General features: G+C 43.3%; 1 protein-coding gene and 1 pseudogene across 1 annotated transcript; both read right to left on the bottom strand.

Annotated features, from left to right (window-relative positions):
- Positions 1-14,031: 14,031 nt before the first annotated feature.
- Positions 14,032-14,787, bottom strand: LOC131485873 (small ribosomal subunit protein uS15m-like; annotated as a pseudogene).
- A 6,348-nt stretch (positions 14,788-21,135) lies between these two features.
- Positions 21,136-21,578, bottom strand: LOC131486361 (ubiquitin-like protein FUBI). The gene is given in 2 exon segments (XM_058686413.1): positions 21,136-21,245; positions 21,248-21,578. Coding segments are annotated over 2 exon segments (432 nt in total). The 5' UTR covers positions 21,570-21,578.
- Between the last annotated feature and the right edge of the window lie 2,542 nt (positions 21,579-24,120).

The following is a 24,120-nucleotide window of genomic DNA, read 5'->3' as shown; positions in this document are numbered from 1 at the left end:
CATGCTCTCTCTTTCTCATTAAATAAATACACATTAAAAAAATCCTTTGGAGACACTGAAACCAAAGGAGAATAAATCCCTTTTAGAAAAAATGGACCCCCTTGAAGCACACCTGTCCCTCTTGTCAGAGGTTCCTATTAATTCTTTAACTTGAAGGAGTTGAAAATACAAGTAGGAGAGTAAATGAGCAGATCTCTGTCAGGTTTCTGTTGTTTGCTGCGTCCTTTTTTTTACACTTTTTCCGGTGGAAATATTCAAGACATACGGAAGTAAAGAAAATAGTGTAATGACTGCCATATATTTGTCACAGCTTCAGCCATTATCAACATATGATCATTCTGTTTCGTCTGTCCCTGCCCCAGTTACACACATGTACGTGTTCTCCCTTCCACTTTCTGTGACCAGGTTACTGTAAAGGAGGTCCCAGACAGCAAAGACTTCAGAATGTGCCATGTTTAATAATGGCCAGAGACACGGCTGTCATCCTTGCTAAGATTTGTGTAACCCGGTCTTTGTCTGGTTTCATATTTGTCTGTTATAAATCAAAGAAAGCTGTAAGAAACCAATTGTAAGAAACCAATAAGATAAAAATATTTACTCTCCCTGGTGAAAAGTGTGCTTCTCTTGGCTCCCCGCGGTTACACCAGGGTCACGAGAGTCCCCTCGGCACACCTGCCCCCTCTGAAGGGTCAGAGACTTTCTCCCACCACGTGGCTGTTTGCCAGCTACGACGTGTGGATTTCTAGGCAAGTGCTATGAGGACTGTCAGGACCGACCGCTTTTCTCGTGATTTCTCTGCTGCTTCCGCTTCCTCCAGCTCTGCCCCCACACTTCTCGAAACTTTTCCTGGAGCAGGAGAAAATGAACACATCCCAGGTGAGTCGTTTACCTATTACTCAAAATTTTCAAAGACATCTAAGAATTAATTTTACATGTTTAGTAACCGTGCTTTCTTTCTTTTTTAATGGGGATTTGAGAGACAGATCATGCGAGCGAGTTGGGGAGGGGCAGAGAGACAGGAGAGAGAGAATCCCAAGCAGGCTCCACACTGTCAGCACAGAGCCTGATGCAGGACTCGATCCTACAACCATGAGATCATGACCCGAGCCAAAATCAAGAGTTGGATGCTCAACCGACTGAGCCACCCAGGCGCCCCAATAATTATTGCAATTCTAGTGTACGTTTTCTTGTTATTTTTGTGGTCCCAAGTTTGAAGATAAAGAGATGAAGTTATAATAGTTATAATGTTATCTACAATTTAGGATGGCTTATAATATTCCAGTCACTGTTGGGGCATCAGGGTGGCTCAGTCAGTTGAGCGTCCAACTCTTGGTTTCAGCTCAGGTCATGATCTCACAGGTTCATAGGATCAAGCCCCACATCGGGCTCTGCACTGACAGTGTGGAGTCTGCTTAGGTTTTTCTCTTTCTCCCTCTCTCTCTGCCCCTCCCAGGCTCACACATTCTCTCTTTCAGAATAAATAAATAAACATGAAAAAAAACTTAATAAAAAAAATATTCCAGTCTCTATTAAATTCCTTACCTGGCTTGGCTCTTGGAATTACAACAACAACGTTAAAAGGTAGGTACTTTTATTATGCCCTTTTTACTGAAAATATAAATAAAAGATTTAAGTGCCTGTAGCTGTTATGGTTCTAAGGATACATCATTAGAAATTTGGCCAGATAGGGGGCAGCTGGCTGACTCAGTTGGTGGAAGATGCGCCTCTTGATCTCAGGGTCGTGAGTTCAAGCCCCACATTGGGTGTAGCGATTACTAAAAATAAATAAAAGGAATTTGGCTAGATAGATCAAGTTTATCCTAGAGCCCAAATCCACAAGCTTTCCACCCATTCCGGGGAGGAAGATACCATCTGTTTCCATCCCACCCTGTCCAAAAACTTGGAATGGGACATCTCTTAGGCGTGGCGTTGCCAGATAAGACACGGGGCATGTAAAGGGACACACTTATAATAAAGTAAAGTATGCATGGGATATACTTATACTAAAAATCTATTTGGTGTTTAACTGGGTGCCCTGTGTTTTTATTTACTAAATCTGGGAACGATACTTCGGTAGAAAGAGGGTGTGACGTACCCTTTGCTGACCCTTAGCTCTGACAGTCCTAGCCCATCCAGAGGACCAGTCAGTCTCTATTTTCAGTGGCTGATTTTATCACCATATTCCAGGTGGCCTGTTGCTGGACGGGACCAGCCTGCCTCTGTTTCTCTGTCAATCACTGTGGCCGTCCCTCTCCCAAAGTTTCAAGAATTCTTGGGCTTCACACCCACAATGTGTAGCCTTGTCCAAAGATGAAAATTTTGCCTACTTACACTTTATAGATGTTTTTTAAAGTTTCTTTTTGAGTATCTTTTTTTTTAAAAAAAATTTTTAACATGTATTTTTCAGAGAGAGAGACAGAGTGTGAGTGAGGGAGGCACAGAATCAGAAGCAGGCTCCAGGCTCTGAGCTGTCAGCACAGAGCCTGACGCGAGGCTCGAACCCATGAACCATGAGATCAAGACCCAAGCTGAAGTCGGTCGCTTAACCGACTGAGCCACCCAGGCGCCCCTCCTTTTGGGTAATCACCTGCCTCTTCCCTTGCACAGTCGGCAAGTCTCCCTCACTTCACTGGCTTCATCAGGAAGCGGTTCTTCCTGCCTGTTCTTCTTCTGTCTGTTCACCACACTGTCCCAGTAGTTGTCTTCCTTCTCCGACTGCTGAGTCTTCATGGAAGGCTCTGGAGTGTTTTGCACAACGTCTGTGTGATGATACGCCTGCTGGGTCTGAATATGCGAAAGTACCTTTATTCCTCCCTGTTATGTGAGTGACCGGCTACAGAACCGGGGTTCGGACTCCCTTCTTCTTCAGGGTGTTCTGGGAAAGCAGGGTCTCCCTTACCTCCCAGCGTCTGGACAGGCTGAGAAGTCGTGTGCAAGTTTGGTCCTCACGCCCGTGCAGGCGACCCGTTCTGTTCTCTCTTCTTGCAAGTTTTTCTTTCTCGGAGGGGTTTGAGCTCTTTCGCCAGGATGCCCACTTGCCAACCGGATGGTTCCTGCCCGTGAAGACCCGTGTGCACCCGGACACTTTCAGTGGTTTGGGGGTTATTTCCCTCCCTTCCTCCTCTTCATTCTCGCCACCCAGACCTCCTGCGAGCCTGTGGGCGCCTCTCCCCTGCGGTTCGTCTGGGCTCCTTTACTTTTCTGTCACCTTTTCCATTTTCCTGGGCTTTTGTTCTGTGCGTTGAAAGATCAGCTCATTTTTGTCACCTGTGCCATTTTGTTTTCAAGCCTTCTTTAGAGAGTTTTAGGGTTGGCTTTTCCCCCCGCCAAGGGGACACCAAAATACTTACTATCTGGGGAGGCGCCTGGGTGGCTCAGTCGGTTAAGTAAGTGTCTGACTCTTGGTTTCAGCCCAGGTCATGATCTCATGGTTTCATGAGTTCGAGCCCTGTGTGGGGCTCTGTGCTGACCATGCAGAGCCTACTTGGGATTCTCTCTCTCTCTCTCTCTCTCTCTCTCTCTCTCCTCCCCTGTTCATGCTGTCTCTGTCTAAATAAATAAATAAATAAATCTTTAAAAAAAAAGATATATTCACTATCTGGGTCCCCCCCCTTTTTTTTTCACCCATAGTCCACTTTTCTCATTTTTTTAAAATTTATTTTATTTTATTTTTTTTTTATTTTATTTTTTTTTTATTTTTTAATATATGAAATTTACTGTCAAATTGGTTTCCATACAACACCCAGTGCTCATCCCAAAAGGTGCCCTCCTCAATACCCATCACCCACCCTGCCCTCCCTCCCACCCCCCATCAACCCTCAGTTTGTTCTCAGTTTTTAACAGTCTCTTATGCTTTGGCTCTCTCCCACTCTAACCTCTTTTTTTTTTTTTTTTTTCCCTTCCCCTCCCCCATGGGTTTCTGTTACGTTTCTCAGGATCCACATAAGAGTGAAACCATATGGTATCTGTCTTTCTCTGTATGGCTTATTTCACTTAGCATCACACTCTCCAGTTCCATCCACGTTGCTACAAAAGGCCATATTTCATTCTTTCTCATTGCCACGTAGTATTCCATTGTGTATATAAACCACAATTTCTTTATCCATTCATCAGTTGATGGACACTTAGGCTCGCTCCATTTTTTTAAAATTTAAATTCAAGTTAGTTAACATATAGTGTAATAATAATTTCAGAAATAGAATTTAGTGATTCCTCACTTACATATAACACCCAGTGCTCATCCCAGCAAGTGGCCTCCTTAAAGCCCCTCATCCATTTAGCCCACCCCCCACCTCCGCTCCAGCAACCCTCAGTTTGTTCTCAGTATTTTTTTTTCAACGTTTTTTTTATTTATTTTTGGGACAGAGAGAGACAGAGCATGAACGGAGGAGGGGCAGAGAGAGAGGGAGACACAGAATCGGAAACAGGCTCCAGGCTCCGAGCCATCGGCCCAGAGCCCGACGTGGGGCTCGAACTCACGGACCGCGAGATCGTGACCTGGCTGAAGTCGGACGCTTAACCGACTGCGCCACCCAGGCGCCCCGAGTTGAGGTTCATTTTTAAAAAAAATTTTTTTTCAACGTTTTTTTTTTTTTTTTTTTTTAATTTATTTTTGGGACAGAGAGAGACAGAGCATGAACGGGGGAGGGGCAGAGAGAGAGGGAGACACAGAATCGGAAACAGGCTCCAGGCTCCGAGCCATCAGCCCAGAGCCTGACGCGGGGCTCGAACTCACGGACCGCGAGATCGTGACCTGGCTGAAGTCGGACGCTTAACCGACTGCGCCACCCAGGCGCCCCTGTTCTCAGTATTTAAGAGTCTCTGATGGTTTGTCTCCCTCTCTGTTTTTATACAATTTTTGCTTCCCTTCTCCTATGTTCATCTGTTTTGTATCTTAAATTCCACCTATGAACGAAGTCATATGATGTTTGTCTCTCTGACTTATTTCACTTAGCATGATACCCTCTAGTTCCATCCACGTTGTTGCAAATGGCGAGATTTCATTCTTTTTGACTGCCGAGTAATATTCCATCGTATATATACACGACTTCTTTATCCCTTCACCAGTCGGTGGACATTTGGGCTCTTTCCATACTCTGGCTATTGCCAATAGTGCTTCTGTAAACATTGGGGTGCATGTGCCCCTTCAAAACAGCACTCCTGTATCCTTAGGATAAATACCTAGTAGCAATCGCTGGGTCATAAGGTTGATCTATTTTTGCTTTTTGATGAACCTCCATACTGTTTTCCAGAGGGGCTGCACCAGTTTGCATCCCTGCTGGCAGTACAAAAGGGTTCCTCTTTCTTCCCATCGTCGCCAATGCCTATTGTTGCCTGGGTTGTTAATGTTAGCCATTCTGACAGGTGTGAGGTGGTATCTCATTGTGGTTTTGATTTGTCTTTCCCTGATGATGAGTGATGTAGAGCATTTTTTCATGTGTCAGCTGGCCATCTGGATGGATGTCTGCTTTGGAGAAGTGTCTATTCATGTCTTTTGCCCATTTCTTCACTGGATTATTTGTTTTTTGGTGTTGAGTTTGATAAGTTCTTTATAGATTTTGGATCCTAACCCTTTATCTGATATGTCGTTTGCAAATATCTTCTCCCATTCTGTCGGTTGCCTTTTAGTTTTGCTGATTGTTTCCCTCACTGTGCAGAAGCTTTTTATTTTGATGAGGTCCCGGTAGTTCATTTTTGCTTTTGTTTCCCTTGCCTCCGGAGACATGTTGAGTAAGAAGTTGCTGGGGCTGAGGTCAAAGAGGTTTTTGCCTGCTTTCTTCTCTGTGATTTTGATGGCTTCCTGTCTCATGTTTAGGTCTTTCGTCCATTTTGAGTTTATTTTTGTGTATGGTGTAAGAAAGTGGTCCAGGTTCATTTTTCTGCATGTTTCTATCCAGTTTTCCCAGCACCATTTGCTGAAGAGACCGTCTTTATTCCATGGGATATTCTTTCCTTCTTTGTCAAAGATTAGTTGGCCATACGTTTGTGGGTCCATTTCTGGGTTCTCTATTCTGTTCCATTGATCTGAGTGTCTGTTTTGTGCCAATACCATACTGTCTTCATGATTACAGCTTTGTAATACAGCTTGAAGTCCGGGATTGTGATGTCTCTTGCTTTGGTTTTCTTTTCCAAGATTCCTTTGGCTATTCGGGGTCTTTTCTGGTTCCATACAAAGTTTAGGATTGTTTGTTCTAGCTCTGTGAAGAATGCTGCTGTTATTTTGATGGGATTGCATTGAATATGTAGATGGCTTTGGGCGGTATCGACATTTTAACAATATTTGTTCTTCCTATCCATGAGCATGGAATGTTTTTTCCGCCTTTTTGGGCCTTCTTCAATTTCTTTCATAATCTTTCTATCATTTTCAGTGTATAGATTTTTTCACCTGTTTGGTTAAGTTTATTCCTAGGTATTCCTTGATTTCTCTTTCTGCTGCTCGATTATTGGTGTATAGAAATGCAAGCAATCGACTTTTCTCATTTTATGGAAGTTAAGACTCTTACATCAATCTAGGGACACCAATTTGAAGTCTTAAAAATATTTGTCTTCAATATCTAAATTGATTTTGTTTCCCTACGCTTCAATCTATTCATCTTGGTGCTTATTTTTTAAGATGTTGGTTTCTATTTACAGAAAATAAATAATTTGTTAAGCAGTTTTACGTGCGAATGCTTATTTTTCCGATGGTTGTTTTTACTCCAGCATCTGGGCCCTTTTTAGTTTTCTGTGTAAATGGAAAGGCAAAAACCTCATTAGATCCAGGCAGCTGATGTGTGTTCACTCGGCAACACAGGAGTCTGTGTCTTTGGCGAGCTTTTCCCTTGAATGAAAGGGCGGACTTGGGGGCCTTTCATGTGGATTGTTGGGAGATGTGTACAGACAGGCCTCTCTGTAGGCTCAATAGAGGGGGACGGAGCTCGAGGGGACCCTCCCTTCCCCCGCCAAAGCCAGCAGTGCCTTACCTGATGGCAGAGCACGTTGGTCTGTTTCCCTAGAGTTGCCTTAAAAGAAAAGCTGTGGCCAGTTCAGGGCCCTCCGCATAGTACTCGCTTCCCTCTTGGGTTGCAAAGTTCACGCAGACTCCTGGAGGTGGTTGTCCTACATTTTACAGGAAACACAATCCTGAGCATCAACCCTTAGACAACCCCTCGGGGTGTAAGAACAACCCAGAAGTGTGGCTGTCTTTTCTCATATCCCCGACTCACTCTCCTGGTTCTTCAGCCCGGAGCCCACGTCCTGCTGTGGCCGGTTCTGAGTTGGGAGATCCCGCCTGGCTCTGGGCAGAACCCAAGACTCTTGCACATTCCGTGTTTGTATTAGGGGGTTGAGCACACCGCCTCCAGTACGTGCCTCCTACTCTGTATCTTACAGAAGCCAGTCAGAATTTGTCACTTGCCGACAGCCCCCTTCCCTGTACTCCTCTGCCCTGATAATGTATTGGTGTTTTTATGTCTCTCCCTGCTATGGTTTTGGAGGCAGAAGAGATAAATCTGGAGATGAATCCAGCCCATCTTGTGGTGTTGAAAGCATCACTTATTCTTGAAATTGTCACCGCCGGTGGCTTCTTTCATTTGATGGCTGTTTAGTGAGCACCACTGTGGACCTCCTCTGCTCTCGATGCTGCAGATACTGGGCACCTGGGGGGCTCAGTTGGTGAAGCGTCTGACTCTTGATTTCTTTGGCTCGGGTCATGATCTCACGTTTTGTGGGTTCGAGCCCCGCGTCGGGCTCCATGCTGGCAGTGCGGAGCCTACTTCAACTGCCAACCCGACCTCTCCACCCGTATGTGTCACAGACGCCTTACACAGAACATGTCCAAGATCCACCCCGCTCTCTGTCTCTCTCCTGAGTGGTTAGTTTCGTATACGCTACGAGCATCGACCCAGCTGCTCTTGGATATAACCTCGGAGTAAGTAGTGTTCCATTTCCCTGCTTTCCCTAACCCATCGCTGATCAATTCCATTTAGAATCTGCTGTACTTTTTTTTATTATTAATGTTTTTTCACTTTTATTTATTTCTGAGAGACAGAGACCGAGCATGAGTGGGGGAGGGGCAGAGAGCGAGGGAGGCACAGAAGGAGAAGCAGGCTCCAGGCTCCACGCTGTCAGCACAGAGCCCCACGTGGGGCTCAAACTCACGCGCGGTGAGATCATAACCTGAGCTGAAGTTGGACACTTAACAGGCTGAGCCACCCAGGTGCCCCTCCACTGCACCTTTTTTTTTTTTTAATATCTTTTTTTTTTTCATTTTTCTAATCTTTATTTTTGAGAGAGAGAGAGACAGAGTGCCAGTGGGGGAGGGGCAGAGCGAGAGGGAGACACAGAATCCAAAGCAGGCTCCAGGCTCTGAGTAGTCAGCACAGCACAGAGCCTGACATAGGGCTTGAACCCCACGAACTTCGAGTTCGTGACCTGCGCCGAAGCTAGACGCTTAACCCGCTGAGCCACCCAGGCACCCCAGAATCTGCTGCACTTGTAAATGCCCCTGTTACTACATTAAAATCTTCTCTTATACTAGTTATTACTTGGCTCTCTGACTTCCCTTTAAAATAAGCTTTCTCGGGGCGCCTGGGTGGCGCAGTCGGTTAAGCGTCCGACTTCAGCCAGGTCACGATCTCGCGGTCCGCGAGTTCGAGCCCCGCGTCAGGCTCTGGGCTGATGGCTCGGAGCCTGGAGCCTGTTTCCGATTCTGTGTCTCCCTCTCTCTCTGCCCTTCCCCCGGTCATGCTCTCTCTCTCTCTGTCCCAAAAATAAATAAAAAACGTTGAAAAAAAATAAAAAATAAAATAAAATAAAATAAGCTTTCTCAACCTCAACGCTATCGGTATTTGGGGCCAGATAATCCTTTGTTGTAGAGGCTGTCCTGGGCATCACAGAACATTCCACAGCATCCCTGGACTCCCCCCCACTATATACCAGAAGCACCTTTTCCTCAGCTGGGACAACGACAAGTGTCTCCAGACATTGCCAGGTGCCCCCCAGCAGGCAAAATCATGTCGGTTGCGAAACCACGCTTTCACACACTCCCCCGCTCTGCTCCTAGGGCGTTGCTTTCCAAATATGAATCTGGTCATGTTACTTATGTATATATCCCCATTGTCCACGGAAGTCATCTCCAAAGCCAGGTGTCCACCCCGGAAAACTAAATGAGACAAGTAGTGTATGGTATGCAAAGAAAGTATTAGACCACCCTTTTGTGTGTCTTTTGTGTCTACAAAAATTAAGAAAGGAAGCTTTCCCTTTGGTGGGTAGCCAAGAGTCGTAGAGGTACATCATTTACAAGTTAATGCACCGAGGGAGGCTTAGGAACTCTTACTGACGGGGTTGATAAATACCTGGAGGCCAGTGGTCTCCAGGAGAAAGTCCAAAATTTCTCTGTGTCTGACCACTAAGTACCTCTACTGCTCTGAGTCTCGTCGAAGCCCCCAGCCTTATCCTGTCCCACTGCACTGCCTACAGCTCTCTTAATTTAATGTGTTTTTAACGTTTCTACACCTTTGCTTAGCTGTTGCCCATATTCACACAAAACTCACATTGATCGGTGTGCAATCAAATATTGATCTCCTTGATGAACATAACCTGAGAAAACAAGGAGATTGAACACCCCTCCCTTTGTGATTTCACTCCACCTTATATACACATTTTTTCGCGGCCCCCCCGTAATTCATTATTGTGCATGTAGGTGTTTTGTAGAAAGTCTCCTCGATGGTCTATAAACACCTTAAAAAAGGGACCAGTGTCTCCTTTGCCTTACCATCTCTACAACTAGAACAGTTCTAGGCATATAAAGGGACTCCCATTTTTATCATTTTATGAATTAGTAAGTAAATGGAGAGACAGAGTATTTCTATTATGATGTCTTTCTCTCACAAAGTATAACATGAAGGAAGGTTAATGGCTGACATCCTTTGTAATGTTTTCTGGTAAATTCTTAACATTGAACACAGTAGGGATTCATTCCCACGCGTAGTTCCCACGTTGTCTGGTCTTGAGCACTTGACAGAGAGTAGGATTGGTCTGTTACAGGGATCAGTGTTGTTCGAAGATGTATCTGTGGGCTTCACCAGGAAGGAGTGGCGGCTGCTGGACCCGGCCCAGAGGCTCCTGTGCAGGGATGTGATGCTGGAGAACTGCGGGCACCTGGTGTCCCTGGGTAAGCACAGCTCCCCGCTCAACTACCAACAGTATCCATTTCCTATCTTAGGAACCAAATCATTGTAGGATGTAGCAAGTATCAGACTTGAGATTCGGGATTTAAAGACCCTTTTCGGGACTTGAAAGTATGTTGTATCCTCGCCTCCCTGGTGCAGAGGTCTCCTTTGATGAAGGCTCTGTCATCGTACAGCTTCTAAAGCTTCTCTCTTCTGATTCTTCAAAGGCCCTGAACCTTAAGCAACTTTGCCAAGCCCCATGTCATTTTCCACAACAGGGCGCTGTGTCACCAGACCTGAGCTGACATTCAAGTTGGAGCAAGGAGAAGGACCATGGGTACCAAGGAGGGAACTCCCAAGTCAGAGCCCCCCGGGTGAGTTAACGAAGGTAGACAGAAGGCAGCTGGTGGACACTGGATCCCAAATGGCCAGTTCAGGGTATTTTTCAAAATGTTTTAGAAATCTCTTTTATTTTTTTTAAGTTTATATATTTCTTTTGAGAGAGAGAGAACAAGCGGGGTAGAGGCAGAGAGAGAGGGAAGAGAGAGAATCCCAAGCAGGCTCCACACTGTCAGCACAGAGCCCGATGTGGGGCTCAAACCTGCCAACTGTGAGATCATGACCTGAGCTGAAATCAAGAGTCAGATGCTTAACCAACTGAACCACCCAGGTGCCCCAGAAATTTCTTTTATAGGCTTCTAGAAGTGACTAAAGACACATGATCACCATGCCTTAGATATCAAACCTCCAAATAGCACTCTCATGAGTAAATGCTCCTCGTGTTTTGTTTGACTTTTACATACAGAGAGATTGGCTGGGTTTTCATAGAACCCAATTGCTGCCTTCCTCACCCAAGACCTCTATTTCTCTGTCTTTCTGTTCAGCAGTGGCCATTCACCTTCCCTTCTGTGCCAAACACTCTGTAAATATACAGTTGTTGGTGCACTCTTATGTTCAACAGCTATTCATTTTTTTTCATGTTTATTTATTTATTTTGAGGCTGGGAGAGAGAGGGAATCCCAAGCAGGCTCCACACTGTTAGCACACGGCCCAATGCGGGGCTTGATCTCACGAACCATGAGATCATGACCTGAGCCAAAATCAAGAGTCAGTTGCTTAACTGAGCCACCCAGGCGTCCCTCAACAAATATTTATTAAGCACCTGCTGTGCACCAGACACACTCCAAGCAGAGGGGATACAAAGTCTCTACTCCTATCAGTAGACCCAATTAGCAAATTGGCAAATTTAGCAAAAAATTGGCAATTAGCAAAAAAAAAAAATATATATATATATACATATATATATACACACACACATATATGTATGTGTGTATATATACACATATACATATATGTATGTGTATATACATATACATATATGTATATATATGTGTGTGTATATATGCATATATATGTATATGTATACCAAAAATTGGCAATTAGCAAAAAATATGTATGTACATATATATGTATATATAGGCATATATATGTGTGTATATATAGGCATATATATGTATATATATTTTTTGCTAATTGCCAATTTTTTGTATATATATACACATATATATCCATATATGGATATATATGTGTATATATATGTATACACATATATGTATATATATGGATATATATGTGGATATATATGTATATATATACAAAAAATTGGCAATTAACAAAAATTGTATATATTACAATTAGCAAAAATGTATATTGCTAAAAATATTAGCAAAAAATTTTATATTGTATATTGTATTGTAATTGTATATATTACAATTAGCAAAAATGTGTATTGCTAAAAAAATTAGCAAAAAATGTATATATATGCACATATATGTATATATGCACACATATATGTATATATACATATTTACATGTATACATATATACATTTATATGTGTGTGTGTGTGTATATATATATATATATATATATGTCTGGTAGTGATCAGCAGTATGAAAAACTGAAATCAGATGAAGGGCATTGGGACTGACATGGAGTGCTGTTCTGGAAAGGAAGTCGGGGAAGGCCTCTTTGCGAAGGTGGACATTGGTCAGGAACAGTAGAATACAGTTTCAAACAGGATAGAGTAAGCCACAGGTTATCTGAGAGATTTCCAGATTGAGGGAGCAGCAGGTACAAGAGCCTCTGAGATGCGAGTGTCCTGGGTGTAATCAGGGAACAGCAAGCAGTCAGTGGGACCAGAGCGGGGTCAGAAGAAAGTCTCAGCTGATGTCGGAGAGTCAGCAGGAGCAAAGCTTTCTGGTCCTCGTAAGACTGACTTGTACTCCGAGTGAGACATTAGAGAGGGGGTCAAGGACCGCACCTGTAAGCACTACGTTTGGAGGTCAGGAAGGCACGCGGCTCTAGCAAGGGAGACTGAGAAGCACCCAGTATGGAGGGAAGAGAACCAGAAGACAGTGGTGTCCCAGACATGAACAAAGGGTTTTCAGAAGGAAGGAGTGAGTTCCAGCATTGCAGGTGGATGCGTGAAGTCAGAATCGCCTCCTCTTTTCCTGCAAGTTATTCAAAGGCCACAAGGAAAATAAGAGCAACATGTCAGCCCCATTTTCGTTAGTGGTTGGAGGCGGCTGAAATGCCAAACTGAAAGCAACGGAAATCGGGCTTGGTCACGGAAGTAGAAGTAGAAAAGAACACCATACAAACCAGCCGTGGAAAATAGTGTCAAAACACATTGTACAGATAGTACTTACTGGCAAACCTTGCCGTAAATGGAACTTGAAGCGATGAGATTCTTGTTTAAAAAAGCAATTGGATGGTAGCATTGCCCTGAAGGATGTATAGGTTCTGAGTAGAGCGAAGGATAGACTGTGTGCTACCCGAGTAAGAACCCGAGAGTGGATTTGTATCTAGACATTTCCAGTTCACAGAATTAAATGCCCTGGTCCGATATGATCTGACAGGACTGGGCTGGTCACTCAAAATCGTATTGTGATTTTGGGTATAAGAACCTAGCGTACACTCTAGGTATAAAAATCCAATATCAAATTTTCCTTGCTCACATATTGGCTTGTATTTGTTTTGTCTGATACGGAAAAGTCATATATTTTTAGGCAAACCATGGATTTTATTGCATAAAATGATAATAGCAGAGGATGATAATAATCACCCATAGCTAAAAAAAATTTTTAAGACAAAGATTAATAAAGGTCCTTGGACCGAGTTGGATAGCCAGCTGCTTGAGTTTTCACAGAAAAGAGAAATCGGAGAGGAAGAAAACATGATATAAAGGTGGAATTAAAAATTAGTATTGTGACAGGACACAATGGGTTGGCAGAGTAAATCAGCAGATCGAAAGAGGGAAAAGTAGAGGTGTCAGTCAGGACAGATAACTGGTGACCAATTCTGATAGAATCAAATGAAGCCCCACCAACCAGAATGCAGAGGTGAATGGCTGGTTCTCACCTATATTTTAACTCTCTCTTTGGTTGTTGTTTCACCATATCACAGCTCTGTGAAGAGATGGGGATGAACTATAAGACTGACCTTTAGACCCAAGGAACTTAGTAATTTCATAGGTTTAATTGGGAGTTGGTGTACAGAGTGGGAAAGAGGAGGAAGAGATTGGGAACATGGAGAATGGAGTAAGGATTCCGCTGCAGGTGTTAAAATATGGGCGCGGGGAGGATATGGCTCTAGTCTCTGACCTGCTGTAAACCTGATCTGGGCTCTGGTACTTCCTTCTTACTCCCCGCCCCCCCCCCCCCCAGTCTCCCTTGTCTCCCTCCTCAGCGTCCCTTGTCTTTGCCTGTCCTCTGAATATCCTCCTTGTTTTCCTGAGCATCCTTTTTGCTCAGTTCACCATTCCTTATGTCTTAGTTCAAGCCCTCTATCCATTCTTTTTGACAGAACTCTAATATGATTTATTGGTTTTCTTCGATTGCCTCTGGTCCAGCTTTGGAAGGGGTTTCTGGGCTCTTCTGGCCTTCCAGGCTGCCACTGCTGCAGATTTTAAGGCCCTTTTTTGCTTCTTCAGCCTTTGTACTTCCCAGAAAACCCGAATGCACAGGGCCTTCTTGGTCACCCAGCGGTGGTGGGCTTTCCAGTGGAATGGAGGTGGAAAGGTGTCCGTCCCCAGGTCCATGGTTGGTCTTATGGAGGTTGGTCTTGTATCTTGCTCCTCTAGTGGATGCTCATCAGCAGACAGTGCTTGTGCGTCTCGTCCTTTCGGTGGCTCCGCGTGTGCGCCTCGTAATTGCACATCTTGACGGTCAAGGCGACAATTGGAGCCTCCAGGAAGCTGCTACTCTCAGGCTTTGCCACAATCTTCTTCATCAACTGACCTTGCTTGACTTTTAGTTTCTCCTTCTGGTTGGCCATTTCCAAAGACAAGAGTCTTCTTACAACGTCATCAAACTTCTCAATTCCAGGAATGTTCTGGTAGTCTTTGAGCAGTTGTGGAAGGGGGTGGGTGGGTCATCTTCTTGGCTGGGCTGGACTGGTTTCTGGGTGGCATATCCACAAGCAGCCAGGAGGGTGACACCCCCAGGAGGGGAGGGAAGGCCCCACTGGTGGCGGGGAGGCCTGGTGCGCGCACCGCCCAGCAGCCCACGGACTGGAGCCTGGGCCGCTGCCTGGGTCTGAAGCGACCTCAGCGCGCTCCATGCCGTTCTCAGCATGCTGACCTGTGACCCCGAGGGGCCAGCGCCACAGCCACCTTCCCTTTTGCGGCACAGATTGTGTTACAAGGACGTCGCCATGCTGGCTCAGCCTCTCTGTCCATTCTGACAGCATATTTGCAACAAACCAAAGTCACTTGTATTAATTTTCAGCTTTCTCTCCTCTTTCTACTTTTCCTACCACAATGTGTTTTTGTCTTTGTTATCATGCTACCAAACCAAAAGAGTAGAATAAATATTTGCTCAGGACTTCTTTCATCCCAGAAGACTATGTCTAAAAACTTAAGAATCAACTCTACATAGTCCACTTGCGCACATGCCGTATCTCAAGAAATGTGTGAAGATTTATAATGTGTATCAACTTTTCATATTTCTAGAACACCAGAAAGCCAATAACATGAAAGAAAGAAGCCAAGAAAAGGTAGATAAATACTTGAGGCAAGCTTTATTCTTCAACAGCAGAATATTGACTATGGAGAGAGGCAAGATGTTGAGAGAAGCATTTAATATGGCCACAAATCCAGTGCCCTCAAGAAAAATGTCCCATAAATGTGACTCCTCTGGAACAAGCTTGAAAAGTGTTTCAGGATTAATTATTATTAATAGAAACCAGATAAGAAAAAAGCCTAATGATCTCAATGGATATGGATTCCTTGATATGGTACATGAGAAGACTCACCCAGGGAACAAGCCCTGTGAAAATGATCAAAAGAAATCCCACAGACATAATGAGGAGTTTATACAACATCAGAAGAATTCTGTTTTGAAGAAGATTCTTGAATATAATAATTGTGGGAAAGCCTTTCACAAAAAGGCGGCCTTTGTTACACGTAAGAGAGCTCACAAAGGAGAGAAATCCTCTGAAGGTAATGAATGCAGACAAGCCATCACCCAAAAGTTAAAGCTCAATGCTCATCCAAGAACCGTTAGGGAAAGGAAATCACATGAATCCAATAAAAACAGGAAATCTTCATGCATGAAGTCAAAACATGCACATCAGAGAGCTCACCTAGGGGAGAAATACTATGATTGTAATAAACTAGAGAAATCCTTTAGCGGGAAGTCCAACCCAACTCAACATCAGAGAGGGTATGGAGGAGGAAAACCCAAGGAGTATAATGAAAGTGAGGATACCTTGTGGAAGTCGTACCACATTCAAAGTGAGAGAACTCTTGGAAAGAAAGTCTATGACAGTGATAAATGTGGGAAATCCTTCCACGCAAAGCCATGCCTCACTCAACATCAGAGAACTCATACAACAGAAAAACTTAGTGAGGGTAATGATAGTGAGAGCACTGTAAAGAAGGAGTCACACCTCCCTCTAAATCAGAGAATTAACACAAGAGAGAACAGCTTTAAAGGTAAAAAATGTGAGAAGTCCTCCTGTGAGAAGCCAAAACTCACTCAACATCAGAGCATTCACAAGGGAAAGAAAGCCTATGACTGTAATAGATGTAGGAAAAGCTTTCACAGGAAAACAGACCTTGCTCAACCTCAGAGCACACGCACAGGAAAAAAGCCCTTTGAGTGTAATGAGTGTGGGAAGTCCTTCTTTGTGAAGTCCAACCTCACTGAATATCAGAGAACTCACACAGGAGAGAAGCCTTATGAATGTAATGAATGTGGAAAGTCCTTCTGCCAGAAGTCAGCCCTCACAGTGCATCAGAGAACTCACACAGGAGAGAAACCATACAAATGTAATGAATGTGGGAAAACCTTCCATGTGAAATCAAACCTTACTCAGCATCAAAGGACCCACACAGGAGAGAAACCCTACAAATGCCCTGAATGTGGGAAAACCTTCCATGAAAAATCAGCCCTCGCGAAACATCAGAGAATTCACACGGGGGAAAAAACCCTATGAATGTAATGAATGTAGGAAAACCTTCGGCCAGAGGTCAGCCCTCACCGAACGTCAGAGAAAAACACACAAGAAGAAAACTCCCATCAACGCTGCCTGCGTGCGGAAGCCTGTGTCTACAAGTGAGACTCGTTGAACGTCAGCAAAATCACAGGGCTGAAAAGCTAAGATGTCAACACGTGTAGGAAAGTCTTCATCAGTCAGTTATAGCTTATTGGAACTAGAGGATTCATATGGGAGTGAGACCTCATGAATGCTTTGAACATGTGAAATCTTTCGACAAATATTCAAGGATATTGAGGGGAAATGTATCAGTTTAAGGAATATGGATAAAAATGTTCTTGCGGAAATATTAACCAGAAGTCCTATTTCAGATGTGATACCAAACTTATTATAGAAAAGAGAACAGAAGATATTCTGTTAATAGATTGTGAAGCGTGGAGCTTTTCTAAAAGCATAAATAATTTAAGTCATTGATGCAACAGCCTGAAATGTATGTGTGAAGACTGAGGCATTTTGGACTATAAGCATATAGTACATGAGTGTGCCATACGACATGAATCACGTGTATGGTCGATTTGTGTGCAGGAACCCACCGCTGTTCCCAAATCTCAACAGTACAGCACAAAGAGACTAAGTGGAAATGGAGCCATCCCCTAACCTGTGACCCAACAATTCCACTTCTAGAGACGTACCCGAAAACAATAGTTCTCAACTGCGCCTCCCAAAGGGGTATTTGGAAACACTGGGATGGTTTGGCTGTCACTGTGACAGGGTGCTACAGGCAGTTAGCGTGTGGGAGGGCCGCAGATCCCAAACGTCCTACAATGTGTCAGGAAAAGGACAGGAAGAAGAGGTTCATCCACGAAGACGTGGCTCCATCACAGAACAACACTGCCCTGGAGAAACTCTTGCACAGCTGCAGCCACAGACGTGTACAAGAATGTTCACCGCAGCACTGCAATAATTTTTTTAATAACAGTTTTTAAAAAAATGGAAAGTAAAAAATGCCCGTTAGTGACAGACTAGATAAATAGATGTTGGTGATGGTCATACCATGGAGATAATATATAACAATGAAAATGAATTAATGAGTTAGACACCTCGAGATTATTATACCTTAAAGCAATAATGTTGAATGGAAAAATATATATATAGCTATCATGTTACTGCATTTCAAAAACAAAGTTCAAAACACAAAGAATTCACGGGTGCCTGGATGGCTCAGTCAGTTGAGTGTCTGAGTTCAGCTCAGGTCATGATCTCACGGTTTGTGGGTTTGAGCCCCGCATCGGGCTCTGTGCTGACAGCTCGGAGCCTGGAGCCTGCTTCGGATTCTGTGTCTCCCTCTCTCTCTGCCCCTCCCCTGCTCATGCTCTGTTTCTCTCTTTCTCAAAAATAAACATTAAAATTTTTTTAAAAAAAGAATGCAGGAGTACATTGTTTGGGAATATAGATAGATCTTTGTGTAAATATACACATAGAAATATATATGTGAGCCATAAAACTACAAAGGAAAGAAAGTGGATGATTAACAAAATCTAGGATAGCAATTACACGTGTGGAGGAAAAAGGGACTTACATTTACAGAGAGAGAAAGCTTCATGTTTCTTAAAGGGATCATGAGTATACAGGTGTTGCTTGTAATATGCTGTATCATATCTATGCATACATAACTATTTCTGTTTATAGACTTTGATTTTCAAGAAACAGGCTTCAAGATCATTGCCTTAGAATGTTAACAAAAGTGGTGTTTTGGCATAAGGATCATAGTTAAGATATTTTTCATTCATCTATTTTTCTATATCCAAAATTTCCATAATGACTTTTTCTTTTTAAAAAAAATATTTACTTATTTATTTTGAGAGAGAGAACAGGGAAGGGGTAGAGACAGAGAGAGAGACAGAGAATCTCAAACAGGCTCTGCACTGTCAGCGCGGATCCCAATACAGGCCTCAAACTCATGAACCGTGAGATTGTGACCTAAGCCGAAGTCGGACATTTAACCAACTGAGCCACTCAGGCGCCCCGATCCAAATATGCTCTTAACCTTTAAGTTCTTCAGCGTCTCATCAAAAATGATCTCATAGGGAAGTGTCCATTAATATGTATATATATTCAGGTTATGCTGCTTTTCTGTCTTAAACTAATGTTTTGCTTTTTAAACGAATGTTTTTAACCCTCCGTAACGTGAGGATCCACAGGAAGCTCTGGAAAGAGCAGAGAAGGGAATGGGCTTTCAAACATGTGTGTCTTTTTGACTGATGGCGCTCCCTTGGTTGTCCTTTCTAGTAAGAAACTTTTTGAGATGCGTGTTTTGACTTCATTTGGAATGACGGACAGGGCCCTGAGGGTGGGCACCTTGACTTCTAATCTTGGCATGGCCTCCAGCCCAATCTTATTAATCTTTAAAACAAAGAGCAGATTGAGACAACTTTATTGTCTTCGTCTGTTTGGGCTGCTATAATAATACCACCATTAGACTGAGGGTCTAATAAAGAACAGAAATTTATTTCTCCTAGTGCTGGTGGCTGGGAAGTCTGAGACCATGGCAGGGTCTGCTGAGGGCTCACTTCCTGGTGCACTGTGGCTTCACATGGTGGGAGGGGTGAGAGAGCGCTGTAGGGTCTCTTATAAGGGCAGTAATCCCATTAAAAGAGCTCCACCTCATGACCTAAGCACTTCTCAAAGCCTCCACCTCCTAACACCATCACAGCTGGGCGATTAGAATTTCAATATATGAATTTTGGAGGGACACAAACAGGCCATGAGAGCTATTATGTGCTTCCAGTGTCGTCATTCTGAACTTTGCATGTCAACGTACAGAGCAATCCGCACATCCTTAGAGGCCAAAGGCGATGATCTGGAAAGAACGAGTGGAGAATAAAGAAAGCATGGAATGTGCATGTCCTCAGCTGAGCCCGATGATGCCCTCCTACCTAGATTGTACCCTTGCAGACACTCAGTAATAGTCTTTTTCTGGTAGAATCTTTTCCTGCCAGTCCCCCAGTTCAGTTCACTTCCTTTTTTTTTATGTTTATTTATTTATTTTTGAGAGAGAGAGAGAGAGAGAGAGCGCGAGAGCACACACAGAAGGGGCAGAGAGAGAGGGAGGCAGCAAATCCCAAGCAGACTCTGCACTGTCAGTGCAGAGCCTGATGTGGGGCTTGAACTCACAAACTGCGAGATCATGACCTGCGCTGAAATCAAGAGTCGGAGGCTTAAACGACTGAGCCACCCAGGCGCCCCTCAGTTCACCTCTCTGGAAGTTGCCCCAAGCCTTCCATTGTCACTCAGTCCTGACAGTCTCTGCAGGGGGTAACACTGCAAATTTTGCATGCTCAGAATAGGAAGACCAAGAATTATATCTGACCTGGCTTCCTGTCTGAGGCCCTCCTGCCTCTTCCCAGAGCCTTGGTAAGAAGTCTCATTTCAGTGTGAGTCCCCTTACTAGAATTATTCCTTGAGCCTCCTAACACACAAGAGCTGGTGTATTTACAGGGAGTCAGCATCCAGGCCCCAAGCACAAATTCACTTCAAATGGAACCTCCACTCCTGGGACCAGTATCTGTCTCTGATGGCACCCACTGCCCCCTGGAATCCCAAACCTGGCTTCTGGTAAACTCAAAACGGGGCCACTAAGAGAACTAGCAGTCTAAAGAGTCCAGGAGCCATCCTGAAGCTCCAGACATTCAATTTGGCCTCAAACTCTGAAGAAACACCAAGAAATTCAAGGACTAGAAGGCAGGAGTCAATTTTAATTCAACGTGTGTTTCCTGGAGTCACTTGAGGGCATTTTTATTGGGCTGAGTGCTCTGAAGAATTCAAAGATGATCGAAGTCCAAGTCTGGGTTTTAAGCAGTATGGTATATTGGGAAAACGTGAAATTTGGAGTAAAGTTGTTCTAGGATTTGATCCCAGAACTTCCACTAGATTGGAGGACTTATTTCACTTCTCTGCGCATCAATTTATTTGTTAAAATTAGAATGGCAACACCAGCTGTATTGTAGAGTTCGTGGAGCTGCTTAATTAAAAGAACCTAGCAAAGTGCCCGTAGTGAGTGGTGATGGTGGTGGTAATGTATTTTAATAGGATTTTGTTATGCAACAAGCAATGAAGCAAGTATGTATACGCCATTTTGCGTTTAATCTTTAAAACAGGCTTATGGGCGGGGGTGGGGGGCGCCTGGGTGGCTCAGTCGGTTGAGCATCCGACTTCGGCTCAGGTCACGATCTCGCGGTCCGTGAGTTCGAGCCCCGCGTCGGGCTCTGGGCCGACGGCTTGGAGCCTGGAGCCTGTTTCCGATTCTGTGTCTCCCTCTCTCTCTGCCCCTCCCCCATTCATGCTCTGTCTCTCTCTGTCCCAAAAATAAATAAAAACGTTTAAAAAAAAAAAAAAGTAAAAGGATGGGAAAAGATATACCATACAAACATGCACTGAAAAAAAGTGGCTATATATATATATATTTTTTTTTTTTTTGGACTGGATTAAGTGGTTTTATTGGGGAAAGCCAAGATTACAACGAACTTAAGAGTTGGCATGGTGCCCTTCTTCTTGCCAAAGGTGGGCACAACATTGGCAAAGTAATGGTTGTACTACTCTGCCTCTTGGCTCAGCCTGTCTTCTTTTTCTCCTGTTTGGCCACCTTGGGAGTCTGCCCTCTTACTTTCCCAGCACGGGCCAGGGAATGATGGATTTTACCTCCAAGCATGGAGCTGGCTACTTCCAGGGTGTTCAGAGCCTCCACTCCAAACTGACCTAGGGTAGCCTCATCCTCTAGGAGTGTGCCTGCCAGGAGCACAACTTGATCTTCTGGAGCGATGCCCTCCAGAGGGACTACATGAGCCTTGATCTGGGCAACAGTCTCCTCACCAGTCACCTCGAGGGTGTGTAGCTCCTGGGCACAGACAAAGAGCTGCATGTCAGCAACTGAACTGTGGCCACTGGAGCTGCAACCGAGAAGACAGAGTCGAGAAAGAGCCAAAAGTGGTTACATTAATATCAAATAAAGTTAAACATCTAAGAAAAAAAGTTACCAGAGACACAAAGAGACATTACATGATAATAAAAGTAAACACAGCAATCCTAATGTGTATGTACCAAAACAACAATAACCAGATCTGCCAAATATGTAAAGCAGAAATGGATGGAACTAAAAGGAGAAGGAAACAAATCCACAATTAATAGTTGGAGACGCCAACACCCCGTCTTAATAATTGATAGAAAGAGACAGAAAATTATCAAAGATATTGAGTGTCCCGCTCTTAATTTTGGCTCAGGTCATGATCTCACGATTGGTGGGTTTGAGCCCCATGTAGGGCTCTGTGTTCACAGTGTGGAGTCTGCTTGGGATTCTCTCTCTCCCTCTCTCTTTACAACTCCCCACTCGTGCGCTCTCTCTCCTTCTCAAAATCAACATTTTTTAAAAAGATATAGAATTTGGGGCGCCTGGGCAGCTCAGTCGGTCGAGCATCCAACTTTGGCTGAGGTCATGATCTTGCGGCTCGTGAGCGTGAGCCCCGTGTGGGGCTCTGTGCTGACAGCTCAGAGCCGGGAGCCTGCTTCGGATTCTGTGTCCCCCTCTCTCTCTGCCCCAACCCACTCACATTCTGTCTCTGTCTCTCTCAAAAATAAATAAACATTAAAAATATTTTTTAAAGATACAGAATTTAATTAACACCGTCAAACAACAGGATCTACTTGACAGTGGACCATAATATAAACCTCAAATTTTTAAAATCATATAGGCTGTTTTCTCTGACCACAGTGAAATCAAATCGGTAGAAAAAATTTAACATGAACATCTCCTAACACTTGGTAACTAAGCAGCACACTTCTAAATAATCCACAAATCAAAGAGGAAGTCTCAAGAGAATTAATAGAAGTACATTGAACTAAAAGAAAATGAAAATACAATACACCAAAATATTTGGGATGTACTAAAAACATTTTAAAAGAGAAACATAGGGGGGCCTGGCTAGCTCAGTCGGAGGAGGAAGCAACTCTTGATCTCGGGAGTTGTGAGTTGGAGCCCCATGTTGGGTGCAGAGATTACTTAAATAAAACGTAAAAAAAAAATAATAAAATAAAAGAGAGACATAATCTAAGATCACAATCCAAGAATCTGGAAAAAGAAGAACAAAATAAACCCAAAGCAAGCAAGGAAAGAAATAATAGAAGATACCAATGACACTGAAAACAGAAAAATAATAGGAAAAAAAAGCAACAAAGGTAAGAGTTGGTTCTTTCAAAATGGATAAAATTGATGTCTGTAGAAAGATTGATACAGAAAAAGAGAGAAGACACAAGTTACCAGTATCAGTAATGAAATGTGATATCATGACAGACCCTACAGACATCAAACTAATAGAGCAATCAATCAACAGCTTTATACCCATAAATGTGACAACTTAACCCACTCTGAAAAAAAAGAAAAAAAAACCCTACAAACTACCACAACTCACGCAATATGAAATAGAATTAAAGAAATTGAATTTGTAATATAAAACCTCCCCAAAAGGGGGTGCCTGGGTGGCTCAGTTGTTTGAGCTTCTGACTCTTGGTTTCGGCTCAGAGGGTTGTAGAATGGAGCCCAGTGTTGAGGTGTGCACTGAAGTGTGGAGCCTGCTTACGATTCTCTCCTCTCCCTCTGCCTCTCCCCAGCTCAAACTCACTCTTTCTCTAAAAATGAAGTGAAATGAAATGAAATGAAATATAAAAATTCCCCAAAAGGAAATCTCCAGGCCCAAATGATTTCACCAGAGAATCCTACCATGTGTTTAAGGAAGAACTGACACCAATTCTATACACTTTATTCCAGAAAACCAAAGAAAACACTTCCCAGTTTAGTTTGTGAAGCTAATATTCACTGATGCCAAAACCAAAAAATAAAAATATATACAATACAAAAAAATTACAGACCAATATTCCTTTGGCTATAAGCACACTAGTCCTTAACAAAATAATAGTAAATAGAATGATTCATTAATTATATAAAAAGACATGTGACTATATGAAAGAATTATATACCATGGGGTTTATTGCAAGGATGCAAGGCTGGTTTAATATTCAAAATCAATCAGTGTAATCCATTATCTTAATAAACTAAGAAAGAAAAATCACATTGTATTGACCAACGAAGGAAAATTATTTGACAAAAAGTATTTTAAATTCATGACAAAAACTCTCAGAAAAATAAGAATAGTTGGTAGCTTGGTAAAGAGCATCTAATAAAACCCACAGCCAATGTTGAGACTTAATAGTGAAAGACTGGATGCTTCCCTCCCAAGATCAGGAACAAGGCAAGGATATCTGCTTTCACCACCCTTATTCAACAGTGCTGGAAGTTCTAGCCTGTCTAATAAGGCAACAAAAGGAAATTTAAAACCACAGGTCAGAAAAGAAGGAATTAAAACTGTCCTTATTTGCAGATGACATGATTGTCTAAGTAGAAGACCCAAGGAATCTTCCAG

The sequence above is a fragment of the Neofelis nebulosa genome, chromosome 9 (assembly GCF_028018385.1).
Source record: "Neofelis nebulosa isolate mNeoNeb1 chromosome 9, mNeoNeb1.pri, whole genome shotgun sequence".
NCBI lineage: Eukaryota > Metazoa > Chordata > Mammalia > Carnivora > Felidae > Neofelis > Neofelis nebulosa.
Note: the sequence above shows the minus strand (reverse complement) of the source record. Positions and strands in the feature narration are given on the sequence as shown.